This window comes from Culex pipiens, chromosome 1 (genome assembly GCF_016801865.2).
Source record: "Culex pipiens pallens isolate TS chromosome 1, TS_CPP_V2, whole genome shotgun sequence".
NCBI lineage: Eukaryota > Metazoa > Arthropoda > Insecta > Diptera > Culicidae > Culex > Culex pipiens.
Window position 1 is genome coordinate 32159457 of NC_068937.1, and position 21288 is coordinate 32180744.

The following is a 21288-nucleotide window of genomic DNA, read 5'->3' on the forward strand; positions in this document are numbered from 1 at the left end:
TTGTGGTGAAACTTAGTTTTGTTGCCTTTTAAAAAACGAACCTATTCCGGTTTTTTTTCCTTCTGTTCTTCTGTTTTGTTTGAAATCTATTGTTTACGTTATGTTCCTGTCATCCGTTGCGGTTGTGTTTAGTGTTTGTTGCTTGATCAATGCAAATGAGGATTGAGTTTTTTTGTTTTGTTTTAAATTTTAACAACGTTTGTTTGTAACTGTAAGTGTAACCTGCGGTTTATCTTGTATAACTGTAAAAAAATCACCAGTTCTATTGTTTACGGTTTGCTTTGTTTATGCTGTCACAGTATTTTTTTCGCTTTATTTTTGTTTGTTTAGTTTAACGCACTATTGCAAATAATCAATCGGTTTCGCGGTTGAACAAATTTGTGTATATAAATACGACCTTGCTCTGCCTCGTTCTCGTTCACGGGTTGCTGCGCCACTGTTTGCATTTAACGTTTGTTTTGTTTGTTTACTGTTTTGTTTACAATATATATAAATATTTGAAAGAACACTTGATGTTGCATCATTCTCGTCTCTGAAACTAAGGATTGGAGGTTGTTCGAGTTGTTTTTGTTTTGTTTAAATTCTTGCTTTCTGTTTGTTGTTGCCCCTCAACACGCAAGTGTCAAAAGTTGAGTTGTGTATCTATTGCGGCTGGTTTGTTTTGTTTTTGTTTTTCTTTCGGGGTTTCTGAGTGTGTGTAACACACACTACCTTCATAAGGTTCTGCGCTGATTCGGTTTGACAAGTGTGAGTGTGAAGATGAATGCGTTTGTGTGTATGTGTTTGTTTTGACAGTTGTAACGGAGAAATTGAACAAGTAAGGTAAAAACAAACTTCAATAACAAAACAAAACAAAGTGAAAAGTTCTAACTGTTTGTAACGGGATCGGAGCAAGCTTCGGCTTCATCTAGCTGTTCACTTGTTTACTTTCTTCGTTTTGCGAACGTGTGCGTGTGTGTGTGTGGGTTTGTGTTGGTTTGGGTTGTTGTTGTTGTTTGTCTTGTTTCTCTATTGATATATTATGGAAGAATTTGAGTTGCCCTGAGCTATTGTTTCCTTCATTACTTCCTGTTCTATTTTTTGTTTTTGTTTTGAGAGTTGCTGTGTAAGGGTGAGTGTGTCGGTGTGTGTGTGCGATTCATGTTGTCCAACTAAAACCTACACTTAAACAAACGAAAAAAAGGTACGAAATGAGCCTCGCCGTTTTGTTTATGTTTATGTTATGAGTGTGTGTGTGTGTGAGTTAATTTCGTCGATTTGCCTTCCAAACTTTGACAGCTCGCGCGCTCGCTAAATAGTCACCCTGTGGAATTGCCCGCAAACTGTGTGCCATCACGCTTTTGTTTTGTTTATCTCGAAAAATGTTTACACTTAAGAAGTACGCCATCCAAAATCGAACTAAGTTGTTGTTTTTTTTTTGTTTACTGATAATGGATTCTAGTTATGTTAGCTTTTTTTGCTCGCTCTAAACGTAGAGTTTTCAACTAATTTTGACAGTTTATTATATCTAGATTTTTCCTCTTCTCTTATAACTTTTAGTATGTATTTTTTCTTACATTTTATGCCGAAAACGGGAAAACAATTGAACCGAAAAGGTATAACGCTACGAGTTGTTTTCGATCAAAGATAACAATAAAGCTATAATTTTGGTATATAATTTTGAATTTTGACTAGTACCGTTTGCCGAAATGATAAATGCCGAAAAAAAGCTCAGTTCCAAAATGTTGTCGTTTACAGCCAATTGTTTTGCTTTTCTTGTGTTTGTTTACTCAGTACGGGGGGGTTAAATTTTGAATTTTAACGTTTCGTCCGCATCTCCTAAAAATTTATCCAAACATTTTGTCTCCTCTGTTTGTTTATTATCAAAATCACAGATTATTGTGTATCCTTTCTCTCTTACAAGAATTTAACCAACTTAGATAAGCGACTTACGTGATTTTTTTTTCTTTGTTTACTTGTTTACGCTCTCAAACAAAGCGGATCCTGCGTGAGAGCAACTCTCTCACTTTCTCTCTCTTAATTTCTGTGTGTCTGTGCATGTTCTAAATATGAGCGGGTTTTTCTCACCTTCTTGTAAGCAAGTTGTCTCTGCTTGCGTGCAACTTCGATCTGCCTGCGTGTGCATGTGGGTGTGTGGGTGTGTTGAATGATTTTTGTTTTTAAAGTTATTTTTTTCTTCCTCTTACGCGCTAATATTTTCACTGTGTTGAAGTTTTCGAAAAATTATATCAACTGTTTTTTTTCTTTTTTGTTTACTTTAATATACTTTCATTTTAGAGGCACTCTAAGCTACAAATTGACTAAAAATCGAAAACTTGCGCCGCGTGCGGCGCACGCCTTTTTCCAGAACGTGTCAGTGTGTGTGTGAGGGTGCCGTTTAAAAATCGTGTTTATGTGTTTGTGTTCGCCAGAAGGTTTCGATTTCAGTCATATTTGTTTGTTTGTGTGTGGTGAATCGCACTCACGCACACACTTTTCGAGCGATTCGGATTTTTTTGCTTGCGTGTGAGTGAGAGGGATTTTGGGTTTTTAAAGATGTTTTTCAATATAAAAATATCATAATTTTTGCGATATTTTACCTCAAATGTTACATTTTGGTTTTCCATTAGTACGTTCAAATGTGTGTTGGTGAAAGCCAATAACGTGGTGTGTGTATTAGTGTGTGTAAGAGTGAAGAGGTGCGCGCATCCAAGGAGGCCACGCTTGCTATGTTTGCGTGCGAGCTCCACTTTCTATTGTGTGTGTAAGAGTGTTCGTGTTGGTTGATATATGTTTTACTTTTTTCTGGGTTTTTTCTTCATCTTCCATATAAAAGGTATTTTTTTCTCATATAAATACGATCTATGCTCTTATCAATGAATCCTACTGTTTTACCTTCTGCTTTTGCAAGATATTTTAAGTGATAATTATTGCTATGCTTTTGTTTCTTACCTTGCACTTACTGCCTAGTATTGTAATAGTACTAAAATATTTTCTAAGTATATGTATATATATAATATAGAATTAGTATATTAATAATTGATTTTTACTGCAATAATATTACCTTACATATCGCGCCCGTCGCTACATACACGAGTTTGTTCACGTTCCAGAAGTTTCGCCTCGCGCCTTTTCTGTCAAAGTTTGACAGCTGTCACGCGCGCGCGCGTCTGTTTATTATTGGTTCAAAATGAACAAAATTCTCAATTTTCTTGTTTACTACAATATGTTTCTTTTTCTTCCGCATCGCGCTTTGTTTATGTTTTTGTTTACTCCTTTATGCAATATGTATAGTTGTGTGTGTGTGTTTTGTGTAAGTCTGCTTCTATTTGCTTCATTCTGTTTACCTCACTCGGTCTAACCTATTGTTTGCTTGCTTTATTTTTAACTTTCAACTACTGTTTTTTTTTGCTGTGTATTTTTCTGTTTTTCTTGGTTTCTCTCTCGCTCCCTTAACATTCGGTTCTATTACTTGCAGAAATTATTGTTGTAAATATATGAAAAATAAATATATTTTGTTTACTTTTTGTTTTGTTTTGCATTCGCGTGACGCGCCTCCATCAAAGTCGGCGACGCCTCTCTCTATCTGCGTGGATTTGTTTGAGGGGGGTTTTGCATGTCTGTGTGTGTGTTTTGTTGTTGTTTGTATCTGTGTGAGTTTGACGTTTCGCGTCGCTTCGCATCTGCCCGAAGAAAGAAACAAACTAATCGTAGTAGGCTGCCCTTTTTTCGCATTTTGCGCGTGCGCGCACACACACAATAAAATTCAAAACAAAAAATAATAATTTAAGGTTAAAAATTATACTAAACAACAGAATTAACAAAAAGGAACTTTCAGCTATGGTAAAAACAAAATATTTTAGAAATATTTGCCGCGCGTCGCAGACGCTGCGCGCGCTTGCTTGTATTAGTGAGCGTGCGCGGGCGCTCTCAACGAGAGCGCACGCACACAACCAAGCTGCGCAGTGTTGCCATCTTTTTCGCTCTTTTTTCTTCTGTGGAACTTTGTTTTTCGTAAAAATGGTAATCAAATTGTGGTTTGTGTTTGCACCGTTTTGTAACTCTCTCTCGTTTCTCTTCGCTCTCGCTCTCTAGTGTGCCATCTTGTGAAGGTGAAGTTTTGTTTGTGTGCGAAAAAAGCAAGCAATTTGTGTTCTACTCTAAACGTGTTTGTTTGTGTGAGTGAAGGTGCAAATAAGACGTGTGCGATAGTGTGAGTGTGAACTCGTGAGAAATGGAATGTTTGCTTTGTTTTTTTGGAAATTTTGTTCGATTCGGAACCAAAATTGAGAATTTTGACACGTGTCAACCTCGGGTCGCGTGTTGTTGTTAGTTTTTTTTAGGGTGACCTTAACATTAAAGTGGAGGAGAAAAACGCGTTGCGTTGTTTTTTTTAACTTGACTAAAAATCTTTTCTTTTTACCGAAAAAATGAACACCAAAAAGGAAAGTCTCATTAGGTGTAAATTTGCTTAACATATTAAATAACTCAATTATGGCTTCCGCTTTAAATTTTGACTGGTTTTTTTAAGCCTAAAAGTTTGTTGTAAAATTTTGAAAAAAATATAACGCCTAATAATTTGTTTTGATTTTGAGTGTGACTATTTGCAGTTGCAAAATTTTGAGATCCGTTCGAAACGAGTGCGTTGGCCAATGTTTTGTTTAAATAATTAAGTTACTTAATATTCTAGATTTTTTTTTCACTTTCGTGCGTGCGTATGTGTGTGTGTGGGGTTAATTTACTCAGGTTAAAAACATAAATTGTTCATTTCAATCACAGCCAATGGTTACGCAAAAAAATGTAGATTTTCGATTTCCATCCGACTTTCTTTTCAGTGTTTTTGTTCCCTTTGCTTTGATGTTCTTTTTAGAAATGTCGCCAAAAGTCGCCAATTTTGAAGGGGATTTTTTTAACGTTAACTAATCTTACTCAACAAATACTAGAGAAAAAGGAGAATTTTTTTCCGTTAATTTTTGCCTAACTTAACAACGTAAATTTGAACTAGTTTATCACAACACGTTTGCTTTCATTCTTATGCCGAAACAATAAATTTTGAACTTTGGTTTACGTTACGAAATTTTGTTTTTTTTTTTAACTTTAAATAGGGTGGGCCGAAACAGTAAAATTTTGATCATCTCCTCCACCTTTTGAGGGTGTTTGCGTTTGTGTTGCGTCTAACAACTAATTTTTCGCTTTCGAATTAAAATTAGACTTTTTAAAACTAATCGGGGAGGGGCCTAAAAGACAGTGGTGTGAGTGTGTGGTTTTGTGTGTTTTTGTGAGGTTTGTGTGTGATTTCTCTTCTCATGATATGCAACTAGAGTTAATTTCGACTAAATTTCTACTTTTTTCACTTCTTCGTATTTTTTTTCTGCTGTTTTAAAAGAACCACTTTTAATTTGTCGAATCGCCCCATTTCGAACCCTCCAAGGAAACAAAAAAAAATGTCTGTCACACTTACTAATTATATTGGTAATTTACCCGCTAAGAACTAAACTTCATTAAAGATAATAAGGAACGTAATGCTTCTCTTCTCGCCGTCTTCGACTTTGTCGTCTTCTTCTTCTTCACCCATTTGTTTTTTCGCTCCTCCTGCACGCGTCTTGCCTTTTGTTTTGTGTGAGTGAGTTGGTGTCGGTCTGTTTGTCTGTGAAAAGGTTGTGTGTAAAATGATCTGTTTATATGTGAAAAAAAATATCTGCACTTAAGTTTTGATAACAAAGAAGAGGGGGGAAAAATAAACGGTTGTTTTGATTTGTGGTGCCATTTCTGTACAATTGTCACACTTTTAGGAGGATAGGTTTACCCCGTAGAGCAAAATTTCTTAACAAAAATAAGAAATTATTTTCTTGCAAAACTAACTCCTCCCAAGAAGCATAGTTTTGTTGATTTGCTTCTCTCTATCTCTAACGCGCTCATACACATTGTTAAAGGGGAGTGGGGGAGTTGGGGGGTCGTTGCTGTTTGAGAGGGGGGAACATTATTAATAGTAACTAACTCAATTAATTAATATTCAATAAGATCACAGATGTCTTTTCTCAATTAATTGTGTGTATGTGTGTGTGTATTTTCTTGGTTTAGGGGAGATTAACTTTTATGCGCGATTTGATGGTGGGGTTGTAAATGGAATTATAATTTAACATTTTAAATTAAATTAAAAATTTTAATCTTTAAAACAAGTTACCTTAAAACGAATGGTCACATCGTTTGTTCAGAGGAGCGTATCCTACTTTTTTGAGAAGCATATTGGCGTTTAAATTTAGCTAGTAAAACTATTTCATGCATTTATGTGAATTGATTTGATTGATATTTTCATCATGTTTTTCCTAAAAAATTAAAAATTGAAACTCTTTAAAATGTGAATCCATCTAAAAGTAGTGTTGCAAATTGTCAGAAGGTCAAATTACGAATATTTGAAAATGTTCAGATGCCATCTCAATAAAAACTTGCAACGTCTGGACTAAAAAAAAAATCTATTAATTTTGATGAACTTGAGATACCTCACGACAGGGTTGCCAGACTTACAAAATTAATTATTAATTAGAAAAATGTTACGAACAATACGGTTATGAATGTTAGAGTTTTACCAAAATTTGCAACGCTCAGCTTTAACAAGTTTTAAATAATTCTGTAAAGAGGCGAATATTCATTATAGGGTTGTCAGATTTGAAGCTGTTCAAACCGGAATAAAATTTCAAATCAATTGACGAAATCCAGCTTTAATAAACGTTTAAAAAATAGTTATGAGCTGAAAACATTACAAAAGGATGCCAAACTGTTATTATATTTTTCAAAATGGTAAAGTATATTAAAGGTTTTTTAAAAATCTTTATCATTAAAAATGTTTCGTTAACCTTATTATTATTACAGTGACAGAAATTTAACCATATTTTTTGTTTGTGAGCACGAATTAAAATCTTAGTAATTTTTTGTCATATTTCACATTTTAAGTGAACAGATTACGTCAGAAGGACCAAAAGAAAAGTAAATTTTTATGTTTCATGTGAAAAAATCACAAATAAATGTTACTTCCCCTATGTTTACAGACGTTTAATTAAATACGTATGAATTAAATATCAATTTAATTGCTATCAACACCAATTAAAATTAATCAAAATATTCCACATCTACTTTGCTTCGGCAATTTTAGCGGATTGCAGATTGGATTTCGCCATCTGATGTGACGATTGTCTAAGCCCATGTTGCCTAGTTTTTTTTCACCGTGGACAAGGAAGTTTTGGAAGACGGGATGTGTTGACCCTCCACTTTTTAAGGCGATAAGGGAAAATCTCCGCAGTATACCTAAGGCAACTAAAATTCTTCAAAAAAAAAATGCTTATGTTGTTGAATCCCGTCTGAAATTTTAATTTTTATCTGTGCGTTGTACACATTTTCGATTAAGTATCCTAAAATGCAGTCCGTTTACGATTTTAGATGCTTTTCTTTGAGCAAACAATGAAAATTAATCCAATCGAATCTAGCAACGTCTTCGGTATTACAGTTAACAAACTTTTGAGACTTGTAAGCCGTTATATTCGTGCTTAATCCGTGTTTTTCATCGCGCAAAAAAAGAAAACTTCCGCTTTTGAATGTCACTCCAGTTGAAGGTGCAGAATTTTCTTTGGAGCGACTTTCATTTAAAACAGATTTGAAATCACATTTCTTGGTTGGTTCGGTATTGACTAAATCTGCATGAAAATAAGCCGATTTTTTTAAAATACATTTATATTATTTTACATTCCTCTGTATTTGAAAAATGGAAAAATTGGCAAAAAAACACAGCAGATCTAAAGACTGATTGTGCAAATTTGTTAAAAAACACCCTATTTTTAAACAACTTAAATTTTAATTAAATTTGAAAAAAAGCCGATAATGAAAAATCATGTGAATCATCGAACTCAAAACCTTTGACATGTCAAATATGCGCCTTTACTGTATTGTTTATCAAGGTTTGACGAAAAAGAAATGGTAATTTTCTTACTGAAAGGGACGAACAGTATCAATGAACGGATGAACACAAATTTGTGTTGGTGGGCAACGAGAGGTATTTTCTATCGCAATTCTTTCTTTTCTGATCACTTTTTTTATTTTAATGCAAAAAAAAAGTTGACGAGACAACATTTTTTCGATGGATCAACTATGATCGCCTTGGAAAGAGCTGTCAAGTAGGACCTTTTCTGTCAAGAAGGACCGCGACGTTAATTTTTCAAAATTGATTTAAAAATCCATTTTAAACTCTTTGTGGTCGTACAAAGGGTCATTGAACTCAGAAAAATAAGCTTTATTGCTGTAAACAATAATATCAGCTATCTAAGCTTAAAAACTCAACAAACCTTACAAAATTTGGCATATTTGGAAAGGTTACTAATATTTTATAAAGACCGTAAAAGAGAAATTACCGCTGTTGATTGTAACGAAAGGTAACAAAACAAACCCTGTTTAAGAAAAAAGACCATGCGCCTCCTTTGATCGTAAAGAAACACTTTTCGTTCGGTGGAGCAGCTTGGTTCCTCACCTTAATCGCTTTCCACTACCCCACCACCATTAAAATCACGCACAAAACCTGGTGTGAAGTTTTGAAATTTGATCGTCAAAAAAGTAAAAGTAGGAGGGGGAAAATTGAGTGAGGAAATATCACGCGTGTGTTAACACACGTGCGCGCTATTTAACCCTATTTTTTTAAGAACTGTATTGTTTGTTTATTTCGTCTGTCTGTCTGTCTGTTTGTTTGTGTTTGTTGTTATTGGTATAAATAGCACCAATATTAATTACATATCGTGGTTGTGTGTGGGTGAAAGGGAGGGGAAGTTGGGGTCATTAGTCCAAAACGCGGGGAGGTGCTTTTTAACCTGTTTTGACGGGGGTTTGTTTCCTCAAAGTGTGTTATTCATAGTATAAAAATTACTCTTGTTTAGATATTGCTTCATTACTCGCGCGTGGTTCATCCTAAGTTTTTTTTAGTAATAGTATATTTTGATCGGGGTCTTTTTTCTTCTTTTTCTTTTTTTGTGGGAGGGGGGGAATTTCTAGGGGATGCTGGTTAGTTTTGTAATAGCTTCTCTTGTTGTCCCGTTGTAAATGGTAGTTGTTTACAAGTTTGTTTGTTTTGTGTAAGTTTAGAGTTTTTCTTTAACATATCTTAGTGTACGGTGGCTCCTCCTGTTTTGTGTGTTTTTTTTCAAAGGGGGTCGTTCCTGTTGTTGATCGACTGCGCTTCTGCTGCTATCCTGCTGGTAGTATCATCATCTTCTTCTTCTTCATCATCTTTGTTGAAAGGTTTGGGGAGGGGGGGCGGTTCAGGAGGTTCAGGTGAAGCCGTACATATCACAATGGTGCTGCAGGTTGTAGAGCAGGAGGAAGTTCAGCAGGTGCAGATCGTCGCACTATTGGGGCGAGGCGTCGTCCTTCCCGTCGATCGGCGACGGCGACAGGAACTTGCGCACGTACTTCGGGTAGTGCGTCTTCTCGTGCGCCTTCAGGATCGTCGAGCGGGAGAACGTCTTGCCGCACATGCCGCACCGGAACGGCCGCTCGCCTAGAACGGGTGAGTTTAGTTTAGTTGGAAACGGGTTTAAAGGGGGCGGAGTTCGCTTCCGATTTCGGGAGAAAGTAGTAGGCATGCAGAGTTGTAATCCACTAATAATGCTGCAAAATACATTTAATGTGAGCTTGTCTGACTGCATCGCTTGTTTTAGCCTTTTCGATAGCATCCCAGCTTGGAAGGCATGCCATATATTTTTTGGTATATTTTCGATTTTCGATATATTTAACCTAAAATAACCTTAAAATCATAATCGTGCTGCTAGTTGAAATGGTTTTTAGATTATCCGAAGGTTTGTATGAGAATTCGGATAATCGAATAAGAACAAAAAAAAACATTTTTTTTCTTGCTTTCAACTTCAACATCAAATTTTAATTGTACGACCCCATTTTAGTCAATTTTGATGAGTTGTTTGCCTGTTTAATCACAAAATGCATTTTTCAGAACTCGAATTTGATTTTAAAAGCAAGAAAATAAAAAAAAAATACGATTTTTTATTCATGATTCGATTGTCCAAAGTCAATACAAACCTTTGGATAATCGAATTTCGGATAATCGAGTCTGAGCTGTACAGAATTTGTTTCCTTATCGATTTGAAGTTTTTGGCAATGTTTGCAATCTGATAAAAAGTCGTGTATTTTTTATCAATATTAATATCAAATTAAGAATTCATATGTCAATTCACTTTCCAACTGACTTTAAATTGTATTTTTTCTATGTTTAAATAATTTTCGTGAATTCATAATTCATTTTTTTTTTCAAATTTGAGTGGAAATGATTATTCAGGAGAAAGAATATCTTAAACGTCCGTTAATCGAAAACACAGGCTTAGAGCGTTCAATTTTTAGGGGTGATAAATTTCCCTTAACCAGGATTGTCTTGGCTAATGAGTACCACTATAAAAATTAAAAAAAAGATCATATTCGATTTTTTTTCAAACATTGTTTTTGTCTCTCTAAAATTTCTTTCATTCTTTTAAAATATTTTACTCTTTTTTCAGTAATATTTTTGCAGTTATTTTTCTCTTCAAAGAGCTTTTTTTTGTTTAAAGGTAAAAGTCGGAACTCAAGCATATTTTGAGGTCTTGTTTCTCTTTAAAAATCATTTTTGATTGTTTTTCTAATATTTGTGTAATTTTTATAACTGTTTTTGAAAAATATTCTTTTTTTCAGTTATTTTTTTTATTATTTTTCATCCTTCTAAGCATGATCAGTTCTTTAAAAAGTTTCAGGAAAGAATTTTTGTGAAAATTTTATAATTCTTTTAAATAACGTTTCTGTAATATTTCAGATATTTTTAATTTACTTTTGTTTTGTTATTGTATTTTTCATAAGTTTTTTTTGTAGAGCCTTCAAAAACCACTGCGACCAATTATAGGAATATCGTGGTGTGACCCATTTTTTTATAGCATAACCCATTACCACGGAACGGGGAGAGGCAGCTCCTGTTTCATAAGTTTTTAAATCTTTAAAACATGATGATCGTTAAATTTAACATACAAAATTAAAATTACTTTGACAAGACATTATTTTGCAATGAATCAGCTATAGCTGTCAAACAAGATACTTTCTGTCAAGAAAGGCGATTATTTTTTTAGTATAAGGTGTCATTGGACTATTTATCTAATTGTTTTGCATACTTTTAAAACAAATATTATTGACACATGAAAAATTTCAGCACTTCTTCTATTCTGTCAAACAACTTCGCACTTCCTGAAATAAATGAAAAAAGCTTTATTCGAACATTTTTTCTAGGATTTTATAACTAAAAGAGTTGAACCAGCCTCCGGCTGAAAACTCTATAATAAAGAATAAAAAAAATATAAGCTCTCAAAATCAATTTTACATGATTCTGTAAGCTTTTTTCCATTATTTTATAATTGTTTAAATTTTAGTAATATTTTGTTACAAAAGTTTGTTTTTTCAATTAACCATCGATCCTATCCATTTTTTAAATAAATTTGTGATGTTTTTACGTGCCAAATGGTTACTATGAATGTATTAAAATGAAATGAAAAAAAATCACCCGAAAAAGAAAAATAACTTGTAACTTCATTTGTGAAGTGATAGAAATCCAAACGCATTTTTCTTCATAAAAAAATATTTTTTTAAAGAATTTATTCATTTCTGCTCGGGTACCGCCAATGTGACAGATAGAGATGCGAGCAGACATTGTGATAGCGTAAGCGCGAGATGCTAAGCGTTATTTTGACTGTGAAGTGTCACTTCGTGAAGGTAAAGGTAAACACATCTCAGTTTGAAAAGCTGTTTGCTAAAAAGTAGCGTCAAAAAGGGGAAAGCAATCCGAAATTGGTCGACAAGTGTAAAACGATTTAGTTTTGAAGAAATTTAGGTCTTTCACTGCCCATGTTCGCATAAATGTCCCATATGCAAAAACAGCAAGCTGAGAAAAACGCAAGGGAAGTTTGTCCCACACATAAGGCTACGTGTTAAGTTTACACGAAAAAACAGGATTTCCTCCTGATTTCTAGAGCAAAGTACTGCATGTTATAGGCTCTTTTGAAAGAGCACACGATTTTGAACTTAACTGCATCAATAACTCAAAAGTGATGAAAATGCAAATGGGACATTTATGCGATCATGGGCAGTTCAGTGATTGTAATTACACGCAGTAAGTGGGATTACAACTCGACATGTGTTTTTAAAACAAAAGATTGCCACTTACCTGTGTGCACCCGACAGTGGTCCTTCATGTGGTGCCGCAGCTTGAACGCCTTGCCGCAGAACTCGCACTTGAACGGCCGGTCACCGGTGTGCACGGGCAGGTGCGTGATCAGCGACGACACGTCCGGGAAGCTCTTGCCGCAGAACTTACACAGCACCACGTTGCCCTGGTCCGAGCCGGGACCCCCGAGGACACCGCCGGCATTCCCGGACGCGGCAGCAGCGGCCACGGCGGCGGCAAACTCCAGCTCCATCGGCGACGGGGCGCCATCTGGCGGTTCCAGGATCTGGTCGAGCGGGCCGGGCCCGCCACTGCGGTGATGTCCACCGGATCCGGACCCGGGGCCACCCCCGCCGAACGGGTTGTGCGGCGAGCTGAGTGCCGATGGCGACGGAGAACCGGGCATTAGGGAGGCGGCCGCCGCTGCTGCCGCTGCCTGGGCCGCCTGCTGGTGCTGGGCCTGTTGGGTCAGCTCGTGGTGTTGCTGCTGCAGCAGGGCCAGATGCGACGGATGGATCAGGTGGGCCGTCTCCCGGTACTTGAGCGTCTCCAGCGAGTGCGACAGGATGTGCCGGGTCAGTTTGCTCTGGTGCGGAAAGGTCGCCCCGCAGTACATGCACGGATAGATCGGACCACCGGGATCGACACCAACACCACCACCGCCGCGGTCACCACTATTGACGACGACGCCACCCAGCGGCGATGGCACCCCGAGGTGACCACTGCCCCCACCGGGACAGAGGCCGCCGCCGAGCATGCCACCACTGCCGGAACCAAGACTACCGCTCGCGGCATGCGGTTCTGATGCTTCCTGCAAACCAAACAAAAATCGGACATCAACTTCTTGTCGCTAACGCTTGACGCTTTGGTTTTGTTTTTGTTTGAGTTGTTTTGTTTTGCTCTCTATCGTTTCATTTTTGTTTACATATTTGCTCTCTCTTGAGTTCGTTCGATCGGCTCTCAAGGGAGGGACCAATACAAAGAGAGGGGACTAAGCACTCTAGAAAAAAATATCCTAACGTTACATATTCAACTCAAAACAAATCGTTAAATAAGAAAAACAAAAGAAAAAGTAAACAAAACTAGTTTGACAAGATCAAAGTCTGCCGGGTGGCCATTTTGTTTTGCTTTCGCCATCTTGGACACGACATTTTGACATTTGACGCTTCACTTGGTTGCCTGTTCGTGTACACACGGTAAATCTAACTTGGTTGATTGTTTTTAACGATTTGACAGCTGTCAGTGCTGGCGGCACGGAAAAGGGGTTGTTTGCTTGGAAAGATTTTGTCGCAAATCGACGTGGAAAGGAATAGAAGAGAAGGTAAACAAAGGCGGTTGATGAAGGAAACGAAGGGAAGTTTTTTGTATTTGAACTGAATAAGGAAGAGATAAATTATAAAACGAATCGAAAAAAATAAAAGTACAAATAAACAAAAGAAAGAGGAAGCGCTGGCCGCTTGGTTGTTTTGTTTTCCTTTTTTGTGACGGCTCACACTCTATTGTTTTGCGTTGTTGTTTTTATTTTGTTTTTTTCCTTATCCGTAGTAAATAACCAAAAAATGTACATTTTTTTCTGCTCAAGAAGTTGAAATTCGATTTTTGTCTGGTTGTGGGCGTAACATTTCTGTTATTCTTTTTTTGAGGATTTCAGAAGCGCAAGCGCAACGGCGTTTTGTTAGGCTCGATTTTTGACTGATTGTTTGTTTTTTTTTTACGTTTGGTTTGACTGAATGACTGATTAGTGACCGATTGACTCTATTGGAGGAGTTGGAGGGATATTTTTTTGGTTTGTTTGTTTTTGGGAGGGTTGTGATCCTGGGAAGTGTTCCCAGCAAGAAGAAAACGGCAAACTTTGACCAAGTTGGAAAAGTTTTTTTTTGTTTTCTTCTTGCCAAGAAACGTCACCTTCCACGAGGGGCCGGGGTTGAATTTTGGTACAAAAATTTGCTCAATTGTTCCCATTTTTTGGCTGAGAGGGGGTTGCTTTTGGTTTGGCTTGGTTTTCTTCTGCTTAGGTATATACACAAAAATTGATATGTAAAATTTAATATATGAGAGAAAAAACATTTGATAAAAAGAGAAAAATGCACTCGATGATAAAACAAAAACGAATAAGAAAAAAATATCGAAATTTTGATTGATTTTGATTGGATTTTTTTTGTGGTTGCTGATGGTCTTAATGTAAAAGTTGAAAAGAACAACTAAAATGTACTTTTTGTATGCACTTGTAATAAAAAAAATATATATGTTTAGCACAGCCATGTTCAAAAAACGGAGATCAACTTCTTGACAGTTAATAAAAATAAACGAATACGGAAAATTTTATTCCAAAATATTGCTATTTTGTGACTTGTTTTTGGTTTGCCGAAAGGTGTTACGAACAAAACAAAACGTTTACCTTTTTTTTGGGAGTAACGAGTTAAACTTAGGGTAATGAGTTTGAAACAAAAAAGAAAAAAAAAACTTTTTTTTCAAAAATAAAAACAAAAGAAACATGTTTAGATTGGTAAAAGAGAAACACACAAATTACACAGTTATACTATTTATATGTACACATTGAAAACACAGTAAGAAGGAAGGAATATATAAATATTTACAGAAAATACATTTAGGGAAAATACACAGTTAAAGTAAAATACGCAGAAATTATTTCTTCTCGTTTTGTGATTCGTTTTGTTGGCACTGTCAACGTTCTGTTTCCAAGTTTTTCTCGGAACTCAACCAAGTTAGGCGTCAAGCGTCGTTTGTGTTTGTTTACATTCTATAGGAAAGAGCAAGTTTACGCACATACATACATACTCGAAACTAATACAAACAGTTACCGTTACGCGTTGCGTTGTTGAGTCGTCGGTTGAATCCTTGAAAGCTCTTTGCTCTTGTTTTTTTTTAACTGAAGTGGACACGCACACGCAGCGGGAAAGGATTCCAAGAAGCAACTTGTACGCAACAGAATGCAAATGAGGTGAAAGCTTTTGAAAAGGAGGGTGAAAATGGCAACGGGGAAAATGAAAGCTTGCTTTCATGCACTACTTAATGGGTTCCTGGAAAGTGTGATTAAGCTGCGTTTAGAAAATGTGTTATGTATGGGGTTAAGTTGATATATGATACAATTATTAAATTGTTTACTCGACTTTCTTTTGTTAATATTATCAATGAACTGAAAAATAGTATTTAATACAAGATCAGCATATATGTATTTCTTTGTTAAGTTCATTTAGTTAGCTTTCCGATGCTATTTCGTGTTCTATCTATAATTTTCTATAACTGTTTATCCGATTTTTATGTCGAGAAATGAATTTTTTGTTCAACTTTTCTGTCCTTTTTTCAAATAAAAATAATTTAAGATTCGATCCTAAAATTTCGAAAAGGGCTCAAAAGTTCTACTTTACAGCACTCAAATTAGTTATACAGCAATTTCTCCGATCGGGCTCAAAATTGGACTGAGGGTTCCCTGGCCGAAATAATACGACCAGATTTTTTTGTTTATCCCTAAGGGTGACCTACGCCGGGTTAGGGTAGGCCAAAAAATTGCCATCAACTTTTTTAGTTGGTCTTTCAAGGAAAAATAGACTGAGGATCGAAAAGTCCAGCCTAACAATTGAAAAGGTCGTATGAAACTTTAAAATGCCGTTTTGACGGGGTCTGAACTAATGACACCCTCGAATGGCTATAACTTGAAAATGACGCGTTTTATAGAAATAAATTCTTCGTACTTTTTGCTTGCAAATTTTGTTATGCTTTTATAAATTATTTTCGTTTTTTTTTCCAAGAATGATTCCTCATGAAACAATTTGTTGTTCATACTTCTCTGTGGCTCAAAAGTAACCTTTGAAAAGTTGCATTTAAAAATTAAAATATGGTTTTTGAGAATTCATTTAAAAAATACAGTTTCAAAATGTAACTATTTTTTTAAAAAATTTCTAACTTTGCTGAAAATCCGATCGCGAGGTATATATTTTCTTAAATTCACATTATTTGTATGGACAGTGCCAAAATCTTCTGAAGAAATAAATAGTTTTGAAAAAAGGCAAATATACTAAGAATTCATGTTATTTCAGCAGGATCTAATTCAAAGGTGCTTAGATTTGGCTCAAATTTATCCCAAGATTTTCATGACTAAAAAAATAGACCAGTTTTTTTGTTTGCTTGGTCCTATACGAGTAAAGATAGTTTGCAAAATTTTTACGATTTTCGCTAAAATCACATTTTGCATACCTGTTTTAGATTTTTACAAAATTACTAGGAATACTCCATTAAAAAGATTGAAAAATGATCGTATTTCGGTAAATTGATCGAACATAAAGTACCATGTGTCTCCAGCTAAACATACTGAAATTTTTGTTGTATGAAGAAGCATGGTACATAAGGTTGTGGACCCAATAACCTTAATGATTTAATAATTGAGCAATTCCATGTCAAATAGGGAATCGGTTGTACCCGACCCTTTCCGATTTCAATGAAACTTTGTAGACATGTTATCCTACGCTTATGTAAGCCATTTTTGTGTATATGGATGACATTGAGAAGGGCGTAAGTGTTTTAAATATTTTTGTATTTCGTAATTTAAATATTGTTGTATCTCGAAGCCGTTGCATCGTATCAAAAAGTGGTCAAAGACAAACTTTTAGGAAATTAGACGGGCTTTTTGAAAAAAATACACTGAAGGAAAAATACACGCCAATTTTACGAGATTTTCAATTTTTAAGTTTAAAAGTTAAATTTTAAAGTGATGTCACGATTTTTTTCGCTCATCATTTTTGTGAAAAAAACCTAAGATGTTACAAAAAGACTCACGAAAAATGCAGGATGGAGCAACTCATCTAAAAAAATACAAAAATCATTTACTGAAACTGTTTTTTTGAAAAGTGCTCTAAACGTCAAAATTTTCAGAAACCGAACTCGAGAGTCGATTTTTCAGACAATTTTACGTAAAAGTCTCCATATTGACCATTGTCCTAAGTCCAATCCTTGTGAAGATACAGCGGTTTTAAAAATAAAAATGATGAAAAATTAGGTTTTTTGATGGTTTTTGGCAATTTCACAGACAGACTTGATTTTTCAGTCTCGTGAATATTTTTATCGGAAAGCTCGTCCAATTTCCCATAAGTTTGTCTTTGACCACATTTCAATTGGATGTATGGGCTTACAGATATAAGCTAATTAAATTGCTCATAACTAAAGACATAATATTTTTTCAGTGTAGTATAGTAACCTGGATAGTAAATTAGCTTATATCTGTAAGCCCATACATCCAATTGAAATGTGGTTAAAGACAAACTTATGGGAAATTGGACGAGCTTTCCGATAAAAATATTCACGAGACTGAAAAATCAAGTCTGTCTGTGAAATTGCCAAAAACCATCAAAAAACCTAATTTTTCATCATTTTTATTTTTAAAACCGCTGTATCTTCACAAGGATTGGACTTAGGACAATGGTCAATATGGAGACTTTTACGTAAAATTGTCTGAAAAATCGACTCTCGAGTTCGGTTTCTGAAAATTTTGACGTTTAGAGCACTTTTCAAAAAAACAGTTTCAGTAAATGATTTTTGTATGATGCTTATATCTGTAAGCCCATACATCCAATTGAAATGTGGTTAAAGACAAACTTATGGGAAATTGGACGATCTTTCCGATAAAAATATTCACGAGACTGAAAAATCAAGTCTGTCATATAGAAATTGCCAAAAACCATAAAAAAAAACTAAATACTTCATCATTTTTATTTTTAAAACCACTGTAACTTCACAAGGATTGAACTTAGGACAATGGTCAATATGGAGACTTTTATTTAAAATTGTCTGAAGAATCGACTCTCGAGTTCGGTTTTTGAAAATGTTGACGATTAGAGGTCTTTTCAAAAAAACAGTTTCGGTAAATGATTTTTGTATTTTTTTAGGTGAGTTGCTCCATCCTGCATTTTTCGTGAGTCTTTTTGTAACATCTTAGGCTATTTTCACAAAAATTTTGAACGAAAAAAAATCGTGGGTTCACCTTCAAATTTGACTTTTAAACTTAAAAATCAAAAAATCTCATAAAAGTGGAGTGTTTTTTTCTTTCAGTGTATTTTTTTTCAGAAAGCCCGTCAAATTTCCTACAAGTTTGTCTTTGACCACTTTTTGATACGATGCAAAGGCTTCGAGATACAGCAATATTTAAATTACGAAATACAAAAATATTTAAAACACTAACGCCCTTCTCAAATGTCATTATCGAGTGTTACTGGCTCCATATACACAAAAATGGCTTATATATGCCTAGGATAACATGTCTACAAAGTTTCATTGAAATCGGAGAGGGTCGAGAAAAAAGTACCTAAAAAAATCCTGTTTTGGGCTGGAATTGCTCAATTTTAATTTTGTTTATGTTAATCTTTTGTTTGGTAATCTATCCTTTTGAAAAAAAATAAAAAGTTTGAATGTAAATTTCTTCAAAACGTTAATAAAATTTTTTTGCCAATGGGTCATAAAATGTTTAAATTTGTTGAATTCGTAAGGATAATAGGGTGACTCACCACACATAACCTTAGGATGCCCAGAAATGAGCAGGAACTTGCAACAGAGACCACAAAAGACCCGGGGTCGTTAAAGTGGATTGCTTTGCTTTTTTTCATAGGGTTTCTTTATCCCTTTTATCATTTTTTATGTGCAACGGTAAAACACACGATTAACCTTCTACTGTCTAATTTTTTTTCGAATTTTTATATTTTTCCGTGTTTAAGAGATCATTTAGAGACACTTTTGTTCTACGAAAAACTTTACTGATCTTGCTTTAAGTTTTATTTAATTTTTTAATTTTAGTATTTTAATTTTCAGTTATCTTGTTTATGTTTGTTTTTGGTAGTATTTGACCTATTGACCCCAGAAGAAATACATTTTTTTAAACTTTGGAGTCACATAAAACAAGTAAAACTTTCAACCCATTTCTTTTTTAATTTAAGATTTCTTCTTTCCAGTGATTTTTAAAGATCAAAAATTGGTTGAAAATGGATTTCTGGCGATTTTTCAAATCGAAGCCCACCTAGGGCCTGGATTGGGTTGTAGAGAGTTATTAACCATTTCAGAACTTTTTTTTTCATTTTAATGCAAAAATTCAATTCAATTCGGTTTTATTAGTGAATAATCATGTTACAAGAAGTCCATTTGCAGTAGGTACATTATAGTGTTTTGGAATTCCTTTCAGCTGTGTCTCAATCCATTTTGGAACGATTATTGCCTTTAACTAATTCAAAAATAAAATTAAAAGGCAACATTTTATCGATGGATCAACTATGGTCCCCTTGGAACGAGCTGTCAAGTAGGCCCTTTTCTGTCAAGAAGGGCCGCGATGTTATTTTTTTTAATTGATTTTTAAAAATCCATTTTAAATCCATTGCGGTCGTACGAAGGGTCATTGTTCTCAGAAAAATAATATCACAAATTTAAGCTTAATTTATATTTGTTAAATTTTCTTTTCGAATAAATTTCAATAAAAAAACTACACAGAAAAAAATCGATTTCTGAAATCGTAAATTTTGTTCATAAACTTAAGAACCGCGAAGGAATTTATTAACTTTTTTTTTGCGCAAACCCCTTTTGTTTATACATCAACATTTGATGAAAAAAATACCCTTTAGGGTTATTGCAGATTCAAAAAGGAGATTAAATTTCCCATAAAAAAATCCATTTTTTTTAAACAGCGTACCGCCCCTCCGTCACGAGATATAGAAAAATGAAGCTCGGATTCGTGATCAGGGACAAAAATTACCCCTTATGACAAAGTTACACGCAAATCAAAGAGGGGTCAGGGAAACTTTTTCAGATTTCGTTTGAGTTGGCGGAGAATTACTCATTTATAAACAAAATGCGCGTTAACGTTAAAACGATATAAAACACATTTTAATAAATGAATCCTTGTCGTTAATTGTAAATACCAACTGGGGCATATCGGGACTACAGTCTGAATAGGGACAGTAGTTTTTTAAGCTTTTCAAATCTTCAAATTAGGAAGTCAATGCACTAATTTAGTTGGTCTGTATCTGTTTCAACCGAAATCAATAAAAAATATCAAAATATAGTGCAAAAACCTGGCTAAAACATCTGTCCCAACTCGCTCTATGTGATTCACCTAAGATAAAAACTGAAATTTAGAACCCCAAAAATTAGTCACATTCCGCTAAATCAGTCGTCACCGTCGTCATCCTTGTTGTATCCTTTTCCAGTAGGCAGCAGCAGCAAGCCGGTCTCGTGAGTGAATGTGAATGAATGCATACGTGTGAGAATGTGTGTATGCGAATGCACGTGTGCTCATATTTTGTATACACCAGAGCCAGTTATCGATCCGTCTGGAGGGGGAGGGGTGGTATGATGACGACGACGACTAAGGACAAGGGTGGCAAAAATACACGAATTTATATTGCGCCTTGCACGTATTTCTAGAGTTTTGTGTAAATCGTGTCGGCCTTTGATTTTTTTCATCACAGTGTTCATGGCTAACTAAAACTGTCAACTTTGCGCATTTTGCACCTTGCAAGAGTGGTGCGCAGAATTTTTCATCACACTGACATTTTCATCACACACCAGATTTCGCTAATCCAGATTTTTGTGAGGTATTTCCGTCACAAAATTTTAGTGATTCTTTTTAGAGGTTTTTGAAAATACTGATTTCTTGCCACATGTGACCACGGAATCCTGAAACGGTTGGAGCAGTTTGCACGGAGCAGCACAAGAAGTTTAAATTAACGAACTTCATTATGAAAATATTACAATTGGTCCAGTACTTATCGGCCATGAATTGCTTGTCCAGCTCAAGATCTGTTCCAGAATGAAAATTTCGAAAATAAAAGCCTCTCAAATTGTTTCTTGTTTACGCCTAGAGTCATTCAAATAAAATTTGTAAAGTGCGTTGGTCATCTAAGGAGGATCCTGTTCCTTTACCGTCCTTTACCGTAATTTACCTTATTCGTTAAATAGACAAAGAGAAACACATTCTATATAAGTAATGTAGTTCCTAAAGCTGATAAGGTTGTTTCCGATCGTTTTCCACTTCCTTGTATCCCATGTCTCCGAACTGATTGGGAAAACTGCGGACGCGAGCTCACTAA

General features: G+C 35.2%; 1 protein-coding gene across 6 annotated transcripts in view; it reads right to left on the bottom strand.

Annotated features, from left to right (window-relative positions):
- LOC120419640 (longitudinals lacking protein, isoforms A/B/D/L) overlaps positions 1 to 21288 on the bottom strand; it is a 428218-nt gene that overhangs the window by 22883 nt on the left and 384047 nt on the right. The window contains exons 7-8 of one of the 6 annotated variants that reach the window (XM_052706354.1): positions 12206 to 13016; positions 1339 to 9514 (exon numbers count right to left, since the gene is read on the bottom strand). The exons of the other annotated variants lie outside the window; for them this stretch is intronic. Coding sequence (XP_052562314.1) covers positions 9363 to 9514; positions 12206 to 13016 — 963 coding nt within the window. The 3' untranslated portion in view covers positions 1339 to 9362. Of the gene's footprint in view, positions 1 to 1338; positions 9515 to 12205; positions 13017 to 21288 lie in introns of those variants that run through there. 6 annotated transcript variants of the gene reach the window in all.